This window comes from Engystomops pustulosus, chromosome 7 (assembly GCF_040894005.1).
Source record: "Engystomops pustulosus chromosome 7, aEngPut4.maternal, whole genome shotgun sequence".
Lineage (NCBI taxonomy): Eukaryota > Metazoa > Chordata > Amphibia > Anura > Leptodactylidae > Engystomops > Engystomops pustulosus.
This window is the reverse complement of record NC_092417.1, coordinates 70,399,786-70,416,848: the sequence shown is the minus strand read 5'-3', so window position 1 is coordinate 70,416,848 and position 17,063 is coordinate 70,399,786. Positions and strand designations below refer to the sequence as shown.

General features: G+C 40.3%; 1 protein-coding gene and 1 long non-coding RNA gene across 4 annotated transcripts in view; one reads left to right on the top strand and one right to left on the bottom strand.

Moving 5' to 3' along the window:
* Window positions 1-3,088: 3,088 nt before the first annotated feature.
* The window catches only part of CCDC88C (coiled-coil domain containing 88C), a 55,031-nt gene continuing 41,056 nt past the window's right edge, over window positions 3,089-17,063 (bottom strand). The window contains exons 25-31 of one of the 3 annotated variants that reach the window (XM_072116663.1): window positions 16,662-16,894; window positions 11,785-11,967; window positions 10,990-11,058; window positions 10,747-10,815; window positions 8,817-9,091; window positions 8,031-8,249; window positions 3,089-6,829 (exon numbers count right to left, since the gene is read on the bottom strand). In XM_072116663.1, the coding sequence (XP_071972764.1) occupies window positions 5,927-6,829; window positions 8,031-8,249; window positions 8,817-9,091; window positions 10,747-10,815; window positions 10,990-11,058; window positions 11,785-11,967; window positions 16,662-16,894 (1,951 nt within the window). In that variant the 3' untranslated portion in view covers window positions 3,089-5,926. Of the gene's footprint in view, window positions 6,830-8,030; window positions 8,250-8,816; window positions 9,092-10,746; window positions 10,816-10,989; window positions 11,059-11,784; window positions 11,968-15,373; window positions 15,744-16,661; window positions 16,895-17,063 lie in introns of those variants that run through there. The other 2 variants (XM_072116664.1, XM_072116665.1) reach the window with 2 other exon arrangements.
* On the top strand, window positions 11,746-17,032 carry LOC140070311 (uncharacterized). The gene is made up of 3 exons (XR_011848898.1): window positions 11,746-11,992; window positions 13,241-13,430; window positions 16,731-17,032. It is a non-coding gene; the product is annotated as an uncharacterized lncRNA (long non-coding RNA).

Genomic DNA, 17,063 nt, shown 5'->3' with positions numbered 1-17,063 from the left:
GTCAGGTACTTATGTAGCTGACGTCTGTGTCTCACACATGTCAGCAGGTAAAGCACAGACAGTAGCAAGGCTTTACTATACATTACACAAAGACATGAGCAGGGGGAGGAGAGGGGAGGGGTAACAGGAGAAACATCACTTTCTCACCAAGGATGTTACCATATATGGATGTGAACAAGCCGAATGGATGGATTTAACCTACAATGTAACTCTATAGGAGTGTAGACTTTAAAAGTGAACCCTCTTCAAGGGGGGCGGGGGGGGGGGGTTGAACATATCCTTTACACACACCAAGCTCGCACTTGCATGCGGACATATGGAGGAGACTTAAGGACACAAGATGTGGATGTAGAGATGGAAGAAGAAAGACCAACAGAAGATGATCATACCTTCCCCAGAACATAATTTCTAATGATCTGTACAAGTATTCTGCATTCTGAAACCTGGACGATGACAATAAATTTAACTTTTTACAATAATTATCCTGAGTCCTTCTGATGTCATCCAAGTAGAGTATTTTTGGAAGAACATTTTAAAGGACATGGAAAAGATTTAATATCCAATAAAAAATATTCAACAGACAGAGCAGGTGTCCTTTAAAAATAATAATCCTTTATTCTCTACTACTGCACCTAAGCAACCAGAAAGGATTTGTTAATTACATGAAATAATACACATATCCCATCAAAGTTAAGAGCAAATGTTCTGAATCTGCCAAAGTCAGAGATGTTCATTGTGGTCACTCTTCACCAAGGGTTTCGCTATGTCAAAAGATCTTTTGGCCTGGGCTCGAACGTCCCCCGGGTTTGCGGAGGGACAGGGGTATCGCTTTTCTAGTAACATTCTCCCATATCAACCCTATCTGCATCCTCAGAAACAGTTGAGTACTGCAGTGGAGCACGGTGTAGTCAGCTGGCTTCTCTATTACAGAGCCAACTGCACTATGCCACTGTTAACTCTGCAGGAAGGGTCAGAGTAAAGGTTGGGCCCCTGGGTCCTCCACCACACTGGCAGTTTGGCTACTGTTGCTATGGGGGTGCTTTTCAGCTGCAACGATGGGACGACTGGTTGGCTGTCTACCAACATTCACCATCCAACCTGAGGGAACTGGAGAGGATCTGCAAGGAAGAATGGCAGAGGATCATTCCCAAGATACTCATGGCTGTACTAGCTCAAAAGCTGCTTCTAGTGCACACAGATTATGCAGCACTGCACAGAGCTTGCCAAATTGGTCCCTGCCCCCAATGGGGCTCACAATCTAATCCACCTACCAGTATGTTTTGGAGTGTGGGAGGAAACCGGAGGACAGAGAGGAAAACCACGCAAACATGGAGAGAAAATAAAGACTCTTTGCAGATGTTGACCTGGGTGGGACTTGAACCCAGGTCCCAGCACTGCAAGATTGCAATGCTCACCACTCAGCCACCATGCCACCCTGTGCTTCTCCTCAAAGGGTCTGAATACTTCTGACCATGTGATATTTCAGTTTTTCTTGTTTAGTAAGTTAGCAAAAATATCTACATTTCATTTTTTTCTGTCAAGATGAGGAGCAGAGTGTACATTAGTTAGTAAAAGAAACAACTTTGTTGATCTAATTAGCTGGAATGAAACAAAGTGAAAAAGTTTAAGGGGTCTGAAGACTTATCGTACCATATATATGATTTTTCTGTATAAAACAACCACCATTCCTGTGACAACATTTTTTTTTGTTTTTTTATGTCAATGCTACCAAATTGGTAAATGGGGCCACTACGAAGTCCAGTTCTACAGTTCTATAAACTAAGAATAAAAAAGTTTAACCTTTTGACAGGGATTAAAAATGTCTCTTAGTTGCTCTGTGATCTAATTTTGAAAAACAGTAGTTACTCACAGGTAATGATGTTTCCTCAACCATGACAGCACCACAAGAGGACAGGAAATCTCCCCCCCACAGGGACAGGAAACCTCAGCATATAAAAAAAGCTCTTCCTATATCTCAGCAGTGTTTTCAGAGACTTTGGAAGAGCCGTATTGGTTAGTATGTTTAATTATAAGGTCATCAATTTTTTTTTCCTGCGACATCCGTGACACAGACACCAAGATAAGAAAAATAAGTACACCAGGGTTGGACAATATCTGGTGCCGTCGTGGTTCGAGTAAAAAAATCATTGCCGGTGAGTAACTACTTTGCCGTTTTCCCCTTTACCACGACGGCACCACCAGAGAGATTTACAGAGAATGAAAAATTAAGAAGGGATAACAGAGAGGACCCTTCTGAAACCAGCAGAACCCACCACATTTAGCCTGTAGTGCTTCAAAAAAGCTGTGAGGAGAAGACCATGAAGCAGCCTGACAAATTTGTTCAATGGAAAGGTTTCTACATTCGCCCTAAGAGGTGGCAAGTGCTCTGGTGGAATGGGCATTTTCAGGGGTATTTTTCCCCCTTATTTCTTCCTGCAAAGAGAAAGAACTAACTGTCTGATTTGTGTCATGAACTAGAAGTTCTTTTTTCATAATTAGGAGGGCAATTTACAACTGCACATTCTACAATCTCTATGGTGAGTTTTTCATGTAACTTTTTTGGGTACATCTTCCGCTCACCACGCTAGGGAATCAGTATACTGGAGTAGGAGTCCTTGGAGGCTCAGGGTTACCATGGTCGAAGGGTGGATCCCTCTCTTTGGTGGTGAAGGAGAAAAACCATAGCGGCATATGCCAATGGGAGGTTGTGTTTGGAGAATTCTGGCAGCAGACACCCCTTCTGCACCCTACGGTCCCCCAGTGGGTGACTTCAGTCATGGGAGATGGCAATATTGTGGCATAGTGTATACAAAGACCAGAAGGACATTGGGAGTACTAGTAATGGTCTTTGTACACAGGTGAGAATCTGTTTTTACTAGTGCAACTACTAATACCATAAGAATGAGTAGGTGGTGTAATATTAAATGGTGCCAACCAGTAATCAGTTTCTAGAAATCTACACTAGACTGAGGAATGACTGTTTTTTTTTATATTTGCAGCAGTAATCTTTTTATAAACAGGGATAAAACTTTATTTTTTTTTAAATCTATAATCTTACTAAGAGGCTGAGTAAATGAATACAAAAGGCAAGTATCAGAAAGCTCACATTTATTGCCATAGTACAAACACTGAGCGGTTTTCCATACTTTAATTACAATGCTGAATACATGAGGAGAAAAAAAAAAAATCACAGGAGAGGTCCAAATCTGCCATATAATGATCAGTTGGCGAACAGCATTTACTGGCTATAATCGTGAGGTGCAATGGAACATTACATTGTAACAAAACCCCTGCAATGCGCATTGTTATACAATATGGCCGTAAGTAGCACCATTGTTACACTAAGTTTTGGCCAATTATGCCATGTCTGGGTGACAGGTTATCAAGCAGGTTCATTGAAATAATTACAAATACAAATATATATTTACAGAAGAAAGATGTACAAAATCAATAATTTACATCATATGTACAGAACAAGGGGACTACTCAAAAGGGGTTGGCCACTTATGAAAAAAACTTTACCAGGGTAAGCCTAAGATGCTAATATAGTATTCAATGCCACTTATCATGGCAAACTTTCAGTGTTGTTCCCGGGAACAGAGGGTCACATGATGTGCAATAGGACTTTCTGTGCCGTCCCAAGTCTGCTAGCTTCTGGCAGATGGAGGGGGCAATGCAGTCATTACTTTATGCATCTCCCCCTCTGTGATAGCCGAAGGAGGAAGTATAATCTGGGTGGCCAACCCCTTTACTCTTACATGCCACAGCAGGATCACAGCAAAGTGGACAATAGAGCAGTGCAGCCGAAATTCATTAACTGCTGCCTGTACAATGCTGCCAAAGGGAGCACTGCACCAATAGACATGAATAGAAGACAAAACTTTGATTTAGTATTCTCAACAGAAACAACAGAGAAAGATCATCACACACCAAAACAGGGCCCCACAGAATAAATCTAAACATTCATGCATAATAATCCAGTCATTCCAAAAATGAAAAATTACATAATTGAGCCTTTACTCCTGCAGCACTGCTCTGGCATGCCTCTTGCCTTTCAATTCTTGCTCAATGCTGCCACTCCCTTCATCCACCCCCCTGCACTTGTGACCCTCAGCTGATAGAAATGCCAAGCATGCCCAGCTTGTCAACCAGCGCATGTGCCTCAAGCGCTCTGTAAGACAGTGCCAGCACTTTAAAAGCAGAGAAGGTGATGCAGCATTTCATAGTCCAGAAAGTCTGGAATTATTTTCTGCCCAGAAGAACTATATTTATGGAAGTGAGATCTGTGCCTTTAATATGAAATATATAACATCTGCCTGGAGCAGAGATACAAAGTTCACTCTCTCATTACTCCTTATTTACTATTGGAAAAAGAGTGTAATTTCATCTTAATACCAGCTGATATCTTACTATGTGCACTCCCAAAATGCCTTGGTACAGGACAGCAGAAGAATATCAAGTATAAATGAAGTGCAACAATTAAAGCAAATGTAATATAACAAATTGTGCAGAAGTCAGTAGCCCATGGTTTGTACATGAGAAGTTTCACTGTCTGGTCATTAGATGACTTGTAGTCTTCATTTGCCAGCAGCTCTAATCTCTAGTGTATGTGAATCTGTAATCCTTAGTGCTCAGTGTAATCTAACATTTCAAGGAGCAAAGCAAATTAGGAGGTAAAGTGGGAGATAAGAGTAAAGTAAGTGGAGAGAGAAGCACTTTGCATGAATCAATATTACAAGTGAAAATAAGAAACTAGTCTAGTTGAAAAGTTAGTGACCATTTAGGACCAGTGTAAGACCATTAGAGCAAAGTCATTCATTTCTGTTAAATGTCCATTACATTTTTAATAGGTTAAAACTATGGCATTTGTTCTTGACCCCATTTCTGGTTCAGTAGTAAGAATACATTGCTATAACCCTCATAGCATAATCAATATACATATGTGTATGACCATTAGATAGAAATGCATTTAGACAGCAGTAGTAAAGGCCAAAAAATATTCCTGATGTGCAATGGAGTATACAGTAAGTCCACTGCCCCCAATATTGGCTATGTTATTACAAGAGGATGGCCCGGTATACAGCCCAGCATGTGCCATTATGTCACAGGCAATTTGCTCTCAATTGCAAATTTTCAGTAGTGAATCATTTCAATAAATTAATCCAGTTTTTATTTACATATAAATATAATGGATTAATCTTAATCGCTATAACAGACTGTAGGTTTTACATTTGTATGAGGCATGGAAAAAGTGCAATTTAAGTGTTATCAGCAGCAGGGCACAGAGGGGAGGCCACATTTACAAAGTTACATATATTTAAAGGACATATACCTCCAGGATCAAGGGTTGTAAACCAAGCACACTGACACCATAGGTGTTAATGGAGTCTGGAGCCCGCACTTTTCTTTGCATAATTTTCAAAGCCTTTTTTTCTTAAAAACAAGGGCATAAGAAGCTAACTGTATAGCAGATCCCGACAGAGGGGGCACCCACCAGTATGTCAGTGTGCTTGGTTTACAATCCTTCATCCTGGTGGTAGATGTCCTTTAATTACTAGGGACTAAATTAGAGGAGATCCCTTTAAAGCTTAAGGTTAACTACCTGCTAAGACCTGTGTGCTTCCACTTTCTAAGCAGCAGGGAGTGACTGCAGTAAGAATCAGTAGTAATAACAGTGCATATATAATCCTGTGCAAATACTAGACAACACTGTAAGTACTAGGGGGAAAGAAGAAAGGGGAATTGAAGGTCTATATAATATGAAGACTTGTGCACCGCACAGGTATTAGATTATTTCCAACACGTTTCATGTGCTGAGGATATCAATAATGATTCTGACAGAGACAGCTAAAAAGCAAATATACAAGAGTTACATATTCTTACATCTTCATATCACACCCCAAAAGTCCAATCTTTATTCAGCAAATCAGACACAACCATATTCATACCAGACAGTCTGTGGATCAGCAGTAGGGTCTGGGGAGGCAGGAGTACTTTTTGGGGAGGTTTTGTTAGGATCATTTTCAGTAGTTGGTGGGGAATGGCAGTCAGATTTGTTTGGTGTTTGAAGATTAACAGCAGCCGTTTGGCTTTCCACCTCAGGGATGCTGGATATCGGTCTTACTGGTGAAACCATGGCCACTTCTCCATATCGAGAGATGGGTTTGGGCCTGCCTCTACCAGAAGTCTGGGCAGAGGTACAAGGCTGTTGTAACGACATTGTAGACAGGGCTGGTTGTAGTGTCTTATCTTCTCTAGACACAGCCAGTGACAAGCGTCGTGTATCTAAAGACCGGGTGCGCAAATCATCATTTCTTGATGGGTTGGAAATCCTGGCTGATTGTGGTCTGTCTCTAGGGGAGCCAGTAGGTGTAGATGATCTGAGGATGTGACTACTAAAGTCTTTCAACATAGGGCTTTCCAAATCTGGTTTCTCCATAAGGTTCTGGTCTGGACCATTAGCTTTGAGAAGATCTGCAGTTGCCAGACTAAAAGCCCTGTTCAATGAGGTGCTCCTACCTGGTTGCTGAGGCTCAGGAACTTGCCTAGATGTGAGGACAGGCTGGTGAATTTGAGGTTGTCGAAGTGAAGCAGATTGGTTAATTGTGGAATCTATTGGTCGCAGATTTGGCTTGACATATTGGCCAGGCCTTGCAGATTTGACATCTCCAACATCTCCTGATAATTTGGCTGATAGATTAACATGGTTTGGTGGTGCAGATTGTACATCTCTGTAACCAATCTGGACAGGTGGGCCTCCAAAGTGAGAAGATTCACTTTGCTTCTTGAAATAATCTTCCAACATATCATCTCTACCACTTGATGGATCCTGCAAATTATAAAAAGATTGGTCAGTCGCAGTATTATGGTAATTTTTCAACACTCCAGACTGCACTAAGTTCTGCACCAACGGTAACTCAAAAATACTGATTCCACTAAAGCTTTAGTGTGAAAAGAGCTCTGTAAACATAATGTTCAAAAGAATTTATCATCATTTACATACTATGGCTTAAATTGACCTTTAAAAGAAATCAACCATTAAAAAAACCCCAAACAAACAGAAAAAAACACTGTACTCCCCCCCACTCCTCTTGATGTTGATTCCAGTACAGTCCATCAGTTTTGACAAGCTGTGATCACTTAGAAAACAAACTTATAAATAGCAGCCCCCCACACCTCCCTCTCCCAGTGGGGAAGTGAATAATTAGCAGCCCGGAGCACAGGGCTGCCAATTATAAGTTTCTTTTCTAGGTTACCCCAAAGTGTCAAGACTAGCGAAGAAAGGAGGAGCGGAGGGGAGTATTTCTATTTAATTTTTTTCTAATGGTTGATTCCCTTTGAAGATCAATTTAAGCCATAGAATGTAAAATATGATAAATTAATTAATTAATCTGATTCTCTTCTGTCTGCTCTGCTGAAAGTAAACCATTTCGATTTCGATCTCGGTTTCTTATGCCCTACGAAGATTCTACCTGTATTGTGGTGTTTGCTGGACATATTGTTAGCCACATGGCACAAACCACTAGGTGTATAGGCAATAACTATTGTCTGGTGTGTTGTACTTGGCCATACTAGACGGCAGAGATTAACCATTTGGTCATTTGTACAAAAGAGATGTCCCTCGACTAGCAGCTCAGGAACGTAGATAAAGGAAAAACAAATTAACTTGCAAAGTGGTAACTGATGACCCAGTCTGCTGCCTGTCAGTATATTACCACAATTCTTTCTATCAAACATAAATATCCTTGATTTATAATAAATTCTTAAAACCTTTCCAACAAAAATATGTCAGGAATGTTTAAACATACATCAGAGAGTTAGGTAATGGAGCCTGCACAGTGTGAAGATTAGATATCCACCTTGTACCATCCCATTTTATTAACGTGCACATGTAGATAACAGACTCCCACAGGTGAATGTCCCAGGGGGTTAATGAATGCTGCTCCAAAACATCACATAGTGGTTGTTAGTCGGAGGGGTGAAAAGAAGAAATAAAGAGGCTAAGGGGACAGATAATTGCAGCAGAATACCCTGGGGATATATAGCGAGGTTGCTCTTCTGTTGGCCTGATCTGCGTGTTGCCTCCATGCGTAGTCTATAGATGGCGTAGACGTTCCTGACGATGACTCTGGAGGTTCTTTGAGGTGAAACGTGGGAGAAGGGGAAGGAGAAGAAGGGTGGAGGGAATCGGCCTCTAATAGAAACTCTTGAAGGGTGATGAGCTCGCTGTCAGTTATACTGTGGCGATGCTGAAGGAGAAATTGGGGCGAAGAGCAAAGATCATCAACCTCCCATAAACAGAAAAAAATTAACTCCAAAACTGTATTTTTAGTTTACAGGTCATCTAGAGAAAAGATGTATAAATGCTATTCTGCTACTCTTCGTTTAACTCTTAGGCTGTAGAAACAGAACGCTGCTTCCCTCTTGATATGTGCCTAGAGCACAAGCGGGAGATGTTATTACCCCAAGTTCTGTATTTTTGACAGTGCCATGCAGCAGTGCATTTCATCAGGCCATTTGGGGGGAGCAAGCTATCTTGTAAAAGAAGCTATGTATATGTTGCTGAAGTAAAGTCCAAAGTATTTGAGGAGTTAACTAACCTCAATACACAAATTACAAGTGGCGATGTGGTTTACTTTTGCAACTACAGAAGCTTTTTAATCCCAGGGGTTCTGCCGATACAAAAATGCTTTTATAAAAAAAAATAAGGTGTAAGAGGCTAAATTTAGGAGAAGCGTTGCCTTTTTGAGTGAGCCTAGATGCTGCACTTTCATTATTAGTTTGCCTGGGCAGTAGTAACTTATCCAGATACTTACACTGGGTGGAGGGATCTTATTACTTTCTTCCAGAAATTCTTCCAAGGTCACCATCTCACTGCCCGGAGACCCTGATCGTGGCCTTAGCTGGGCATGGCTTGGTGGTCTCCTCTCAGCACTGTGGGACACCAGGCTATTTCGGTTAGAAGCTACTTCTGGTTTATTGCCGGAGCCCGGTAGGGTAGAGCTGGTGCGGCTGACAAAGCTATCTCTAGGTAACATTGCAGCTTCTTTGGTGGGGATGAAATCATCACTGCTCATACTCTCTGGTCTTCCTGGAGGGAAACCCCAAAAAATAGAAAAAAAATAAAAAATTTTTAGGATAAAATACTAATAAACATGTTGATTCTCAGTCATGTCATATACCATATACAATACCATATTTATTTGTAGACTTAAAGGACACCTGTCATCAGGTCGGTGTCACTCGTTCTGTCACTACTACCTGTTGGAGCAGCTCACAAGGATCCCATCCCAGCCTTCATCTAGTCATTTCATACATTAATCATTATAAAATCATCTATTCTTTATTATGTTAATGAGGCTGGTCACATGGTCAGAGGCAGTGATGTCACCCCTGTTACCCCTCCCCTCTCCTCCCCCTGCTCATGTCTCTGTGTGATGTGTAGTAAAGCATTGCTAGTGTATCTGCTGACATGCTGCATCCTCCTAATACACAGAGACACAGACATCAGCTACACAAGTACCTGACATGTTCTGCTATAACATGGCTGCATCCTGGAGCTGTTGTATCTCTCCTATACACACACACATGCACACAAAGGCTGCAGGGGGAGTGGCCACCAGCAAGCACATGGAGCAGCCATCGCATCATTATACAGCCTCGCATCACTATACAGGCTGTCAGTCAAGCACTGGGGGTGTGTCTTTGCCTCCCACTCATGAATAAGCTGGACAGCACAAATATGCTAATGACTCATTGGACTTTTCACAGGTCATTTGCATTCAGCTTTAGGATCTCATTGCTTAAGTTTACAGGCATGTAGAGGGACAATGAAGGGATAGAGGTAATGCTCTCTAATGGCAGTTTATGAAAATATATTTTGATTAAGGGGGTTATTTTGCATGACGGGTTCTCTTTAATTCTTCAGGCATTTACATACTGTTTAAATACTGTGTACTCGGCCATGTTCACAAATTTAAAGTTTCACAGTTATTATTTTATATAAAGGATATGTCATCAAGTACAACATTCTAAATTACATTCTTTAAAATCTGTCAACCCTTGGTGACTGGTCCTTTTTAACTGCAGAATTCCCAACAGACTCTAGAATGTGTAGACATGGCAAATGAAAAACATGCAGTATTCTGTACCTGATTACAGGTCCTCTTTAATAGTACTTGCAGGGGGCCCCATTATCCATCCTGACACACTGAAGAATGGAGGATGTGCACCACATATTATGTTGCACATTGTACAGAAATATGTACATAGTATATGTATATAAGAGTGCAGATCTTCCATAGTTCACAGCATGAATCAGCAGCCCATATAAGAAATGTCAGGGGAGAGGAGAGGACAGCAGAATGACAGGACTAGGGATCTCGCATTTTTAATTCCTGCTTTGTACTTCCCTGATGTGGTCAGCAGCTACTGGGACAGATCTATGTAAGTGTATAAATGCATGATTAGTGTATAAATTTATCAGTGCATAAATGTGTGCACATAAGTGTATAAATGTATAAACATACAAGTATGTATATTTTCTGAAGGGGTAGGGGTCCTACATTCAGAAGTCTGCTATGGGGCTCTGCCTTTCCTGGTTACGGCCCTGATAAAAATCCAAAATTTCTATATAATTTTTAATATAACCACCTAGTAGGTTTCACTGCTAAGAATTTGTTGCAGATACACATACTTCTTTTCCTGTCTAGATTATGCTTTGCGGATACATTGGGGTTCACTTACCTTTTAGTGTCAGTGGTGAGCTGCTGGTGGACTGGTTTCTGCTGTTCTCTAGATTGTTGGGCCGAGGGACTGAAAAGAAATATATTTCAATAAATGGGAGAAAAAAAATCTTCAGGTATAGTCTGTGTATCATGTGCACCGATAAATTTGGAATGTTGATTAGTGAATAGATCCATTCCTGATGTTTGTAGAAAAACAAAAAAACACAGATTTAAAAAAAAAAAAAAAAAAAAAAAAAATTACCACGAAGTCCAGCATGGTCAGCGTCATGATCCGGTAACTGGTCATAGATGTTATCATCAGAATTGAAACCTAAACATCAAAAATTTAAAATTTTATACAAAGTCTTATAAAAAAAAAACTGTAAAAAAATAAGTAACAGGTTTCACCTTAAAAAGCACATGAGGAAAGTACAAACCTCATATCTTTACTATTTGATGACAATTTAGGATTAAAGGAAATCTACTGCATGGATGAAGTATTGTATCACAAGCCCACTTTAAAAGACGAATTTCTCCAAAACTAGGCGGTCAGTAGATAAGGAAGAACAGGGGACACAACCATCGTGTAAGAGTGCTGGGTGTACAATATTGCATCCATTTGGTAGATACATACAGACATGGGTGTAACTCATGGTAAAAAGCATAGCAGCAACAATGGAATCATAAATCAAAGGGGCCCATATCAGCTCAGAAATATTTTTACTTAGCTCAACCAGGTTTTTATTACAGAACTGTGTGTATCTATTAACCCCTTTTGTTGCGACATTGTGTTTAATATCTTTGTATAATCGGTATTACTAGTATTTTGTGAAATCACCGAGATCGATATCCCTGTATTGTACCATCACTGAGTATACTATGTTCGCTGTACTATGATATCACAGTGTACAATATCCCTGTACGGTAACATCACTGTGTATACTATCACTGTACTGTGAAATCACTATATTTATTATCGCTGTACATGACATCACTGTGTTTATTACTGCATAAAGATGAAAACTCCAACCTCTGCTCCTACCAAATGGACACTTACCTTTCGGTCTGCCAGGCTGCTGTGACCTCAGGCTTGCTGCTGGGCTCAGGTGAATTGCAGAAGTGGAGAAGGCTCTGGACCCAGGTTCTATCCTCCTTAAGCGAGAAGCCCGCTCTGAGCCCTCCACCTCCTCACTGCTTCCTCCATGATAAGACATCCTATTCAGCTTGGGAACAACGTTGACTAAAATCAAAGCACACAGATTCTAGTAAGTAGATTGTACATAGAGCGATAACAAGAAGCCCTGACACAGCGCACAGTGGATGCAGACAGATAAGTGTATTGAAAAACAATATATTTTTAAAATTATGTAACGGAAATAATTTTTTCATGCATTTTTTAAATCTTATTATGGGGACCATCATTTGCTTCTACATTCGAAAGCCAGCAAATCACAGTTCAATGGAACCCCCTTTGGTTTCCACATTGCACTAGTTGGTCAGATCCTCTATGCGCTGCATCAGGCCTTGGTACGGATTAAGCAATGCAAAATTTCAAGCAGCGCGTTATACACTTCACACTGGGGAAACAACGTCAGAGACAGGACACGGGAAACATCGACTTGTGGCAAAAAAATAAAAATCCTAAGCATTCTTGAAAATTATTGCATCAGCTAGTGGGGCGGCTAGAAGCCCTACACTGTAATGAAATGTCTACTTAATGTCACTTAAATTTGTACACACATTTTATTGACTATGCCCTCAGCACAAGACATAGGGGCACATTTACTAAGGGCTTTGCGACGCACTTTTGTCGTACTGTGCATGTTCTTCTAGGCTAAAACGTCTTGCACAGGTATTTAAGAAGTGTTTAACTTCTTATGTGAAAGAAATGATATCCATTAATTCTGAGGTTTTACAGAATTTAAAAAACTAAATTTAAAAAAAAAATAGACCAGTTGTGAAATTAGGTAAATTTAGCTCACAGGAGTAACAACAAATTATTATGTTTCCTTACTTGTTTATCAAGAAGTAGGTCAAAATGCAGAAAGAGTGGGGAGATTTATCAACCTGTCTAGGCCAGAATTCTGACATAATTTCTGTGCACCACATTTATTTTGAGGGTTTTAAACCATTTTCAGGAAGTTTTCCAAACATTTCCGAAATGGCGTGTGATCTACAGAAAAAGGGGCATGGCCTAGCCCAGGCGACAGAAAATGCAATCTGAGCACCAGAAAATTTTGATGTTAACTAGACCAACTAATAGCTGCTCTAAAGTAGGAAGTTCTACTACAGATAAATTAGACAGAATAAGACTGTGGAGTCTGACACTGGTCTTTAGACCTACACTATATTAAATCTCCCCCAGTGTGCGTAACTAAGCGTCAGTTCACATCTCTGTTAGGTGTTCTATTTTTTTCATCAAAAACCAAGTGTGGTTGAACACATAGAATAGGTGGTATTCTTTCCATTATACTTTACTTTTATAAGGAGTTGCATTTGTTTGGTCTCAACAGGTTTTGGCGCAGAATAACGGATGGAAAATTCTGAAGATCTAACTGGCCCCCAAGTATACCCACACTGCATCCATCTATAGGAATTAGAAGTATCTGCTAGGTGAATCTAATCAAATGAATTGATCATCAGAATGTGTGACCACCTCTGTAGAAGCAGAAATTTGGCAGTTTTTTGGAGTGGAGCATTCAGGTATGTGAAAACATATTGCCAGGGGGGATAAGCATCTGTAATGATGTTAGAGAAGCAAATATAGTTTTCTATTAATCTGGGAATTCCTAGCACACCCTATACAACAGAGTGCCTTTTTAGTTTTGGCCTAGTTTTTGGAAAATAATGGAATCTGTTGTGTGATATTGTAGAGCTGAATTTGTGTACCTAAATTTTAAGACTTTCTAAGTATCAGAAATGTAAAACCATAAGAGTGTGAGATTTCTTACTATCACACCACACACTGTAAGAAGGTGCTGAAAAGTATTAACCTGTTTCCGATAAAGATTACAAAGTCCCTACAGTCAATTTCCAAAATCTGAATGAACAGATCTCAATCTCACAGTAAAGAATAAAAACAATATTTCTTTCATTGTGCCAAGGCTGGGTGCATAGACTACCCAATATAAAGTCTCCTGATAAGAAATGATCCAATCATCACTTTCTGAAAAATGAAGGGCATGCTGTATGATCATTTCCATGTGTTGAAGAATGCAACGTATATCTATGAAAACTAGACGTATTATAGGTACTCGCACATTAAACATTGTGTTAATAGAGGGAGTGTGCAAAGCAGGTTAGGGGGTAGCAGAAACTGGACATTTGGGGGAACTTTTGGAAAAAAGGGGTTGAAGGTCATGTCTGGTCAATCATGTCTGGCCAAGCCATAGAGTGACAAGAGAAGTATTCTTTCATTTCTTTAAACCTTTATGTAGTGGAACATTGACATAGAGATGCAGGACGAGCTTACCCCTCACTTTCTTCATCAGTTTTTTTGTATTAGTTATTGTGAGTCCTAGCATGACGTGGCCCAACAAACCGAACAGTTGCAAGTCTCTTCATTATCCCTCATCACTGGGTATTCTCCTCAGATGGTTTTGGCTCAGAATAACTGATGTAAAAAAACTGAAATTTGAAGAGCTTATACCCTAGAGCAGCGGGTCGTGACCCCAGCAGGGGTCGAATGACCAAAACACTGGGGTCGCCTAAAGCCTTTGGAGCCACGCTTTTATTGTGTTTTTACTGCAAATTGCATGGTTTGGGGTCACCGCAACATGAGTAACTGTATTGCGGGGTCACAGCATTACAAAGGTTGAGGACCACTGCCCTAGAGTTAACCATTAATAGATATTTCTCTGCTATTATAAACCGACAAGAAGGATTTTAGTCATTAAATCAGCCACATTGCCCAACAGATGATCCAACTTCTTGAGCAATGCAGTTTTTCTTATTTTCAAGTGAGGACTTGACTAATGGCTCTCATCCTGCCTACAGGATTCCTATGAAAAGTCAGTGCAAAAAGTCACTACCCCCAAATATCGATTCCTGGGAGTCGGTCCAAAATAGGTCTATGCACTAAGTACATTCCTTGAAATCAGAGTTAGATGGCAACGATCTTGTACAATCTTTAGGGAGGATAGTGTGGGATCTCTGAAGTCAGTAGCCCCCTACTTTCTCCAACTAAAAAATGCTGAAGCTGCAGAAGCCCATCTGCAACACCAGTTAGATTGAGAGTCAGATCTCCAAGGGACAACTCTCTATATGTAGAATTACCAGTGCTAAGACATTATTATCATTATTATAGATAATGTGGTTGATGCTGTGAGCAGAAGTTTAGCACTACGCTTAGCATAGAGATCCAGACCTGTTGATTTTAGGCGATACCACAGGACTGACTCAATCGTGTCCCTGCATATTTTCTGCTATTGCTATAACTCATGCAACAGCATAATGTGTAAAACATAACATGGCTCCTACTGACATTATTATTACAGTGGATTATAATGGACCACACAGTACAGTACAAATACTTCTAGAAATGAAATAATATTTCCCCTTGTCACATCAAATAACGAACAGTGACATAGCAGCACAACGCAGGCACATATATCATGGCTGCAGGTAACAGTGAGACTTACGCTGCCTGGACAGATTCTTTCTGGTCAGTGGTGATGGGGAAAAGTGTCAGTTTTAAGAAGGGAATGGGGTCTAATAATCTTCACGCTTTTACTTCTTGGTAAATATGCAACTTACAGACAAGTGTGAGGTAAATGTATAAATATTATAAAAAAATTATAAATTAAGGGAAGTATGTTCTAGAAAAAGAGATGATGACAGATGGTGAGCTTCAGAAGTCTCTGATCTCCGGGAGAGACATAGAGCTCTTATGAGTAGTGGGCGAGATGTCTACAGATGACCAGAATCGCAGGCGCTCCGAGAAACGGCGCTGACTCTGTGACGCCTTCTTCTCTTGACTCTTGTTTTTCAAAAAAGGAAACTTTTTGCGTGGGGTGGCTAAATCGATAAGGAGGTTGACAGGCAGGACAAGAGAGAAGTGAGAGTTACATGAATTAAACAGTGTTAAATGCAGAATATATATTATGATTTGTAAGAAACCAGCAGCAAAAACCATTTAGAGGGTAGTTTCTATTCTACAAAGCATTTGTCAATTTATCCATACAGGCGGTCCCCTACTTAAGGACACCCGACTTACAGACCACTGTGACCACTGGTGAAGCTCTCTGGATGCTTTACTATAGTCCCAGGCTGCAGTGATCAGCTGTAAGGTGTCTGAAATGAAGCTTTATTGATAATCCTTGGCCCAATTAAAGCAAAAATTTTGAAACTCCCATTGTCAGTGGGGCAAAAGAAAAAAAATTGCCTAGAACTTCAATTATAAAATATACAGTTTCGACTAACATACAAATTCAACCTAAGAACAAACCTCTGGACCCTATCTTGTATGTAACCCAGGGACTGCCTGTACTGTAGACATGGGTTAAAATCTCAACTGTTTGTAGCCATCTCTAGGTGGCGATCTGTAGATAATAACCAAGATACACAGAATAGTGGCAACAGCCTACAGAGAAGTATTTTCCCACATGTCTTGGCAAGTAGCCGAGTCTCCCTTTGGGCAGATTCTTATGCTGCTATTGTCAGACATAGGTAAAATATCCATATTTTAAATCCACATGCATGAACATCCTTGATAAAATGCAGGAGTTGTAGGTTTTTTCAACGGTTGTTCCAGATTAAACAAACATATTTAACCCAGATGGGGTAAACAGTGAGACTGCTGAGGAAGTTTGGATTAATGAAAAAGTTTACACATATATTTCCTATTTGATATATCCTCTCTAGCCAGAATGCACTCAATGCTCAATGAGACTTTTTTTCAAGATATTGCTCCAAGTGTTCATTTACACAACTCACCTTTACTGGAGAATGTCTTTGCCGTGTCTCTCTCATCAGACGCCATTGAATAGGTATCTGTATTTTCAGGCTGTACTCTCAGGGGACGTGTACAAGATGGTGATGCAGAAGTTTCCAAGTTCTCCATCGTCTGGTTGGTAATGTCACCCACTGACTTAGGTCTCTCTCTTGAACTTTCTTTCCTTGGTTTGATGAGTTTGGCAAGAGCTCGAGCGCCAGACCAGTGATTCTTCCTGGAGACACAAGATCCCAGTAAGAAAACGGACATTAAACTGGGAGGTGACAGATGAAGTAATCTTGAACTGAACAGATAACCTTCTTCCTTGTTCATTCACTTTAACTCCAGCAATGTGTTAAATGATTTTTCTAAACTTTGTGCATCACTTGACCTTTTAATTTTAA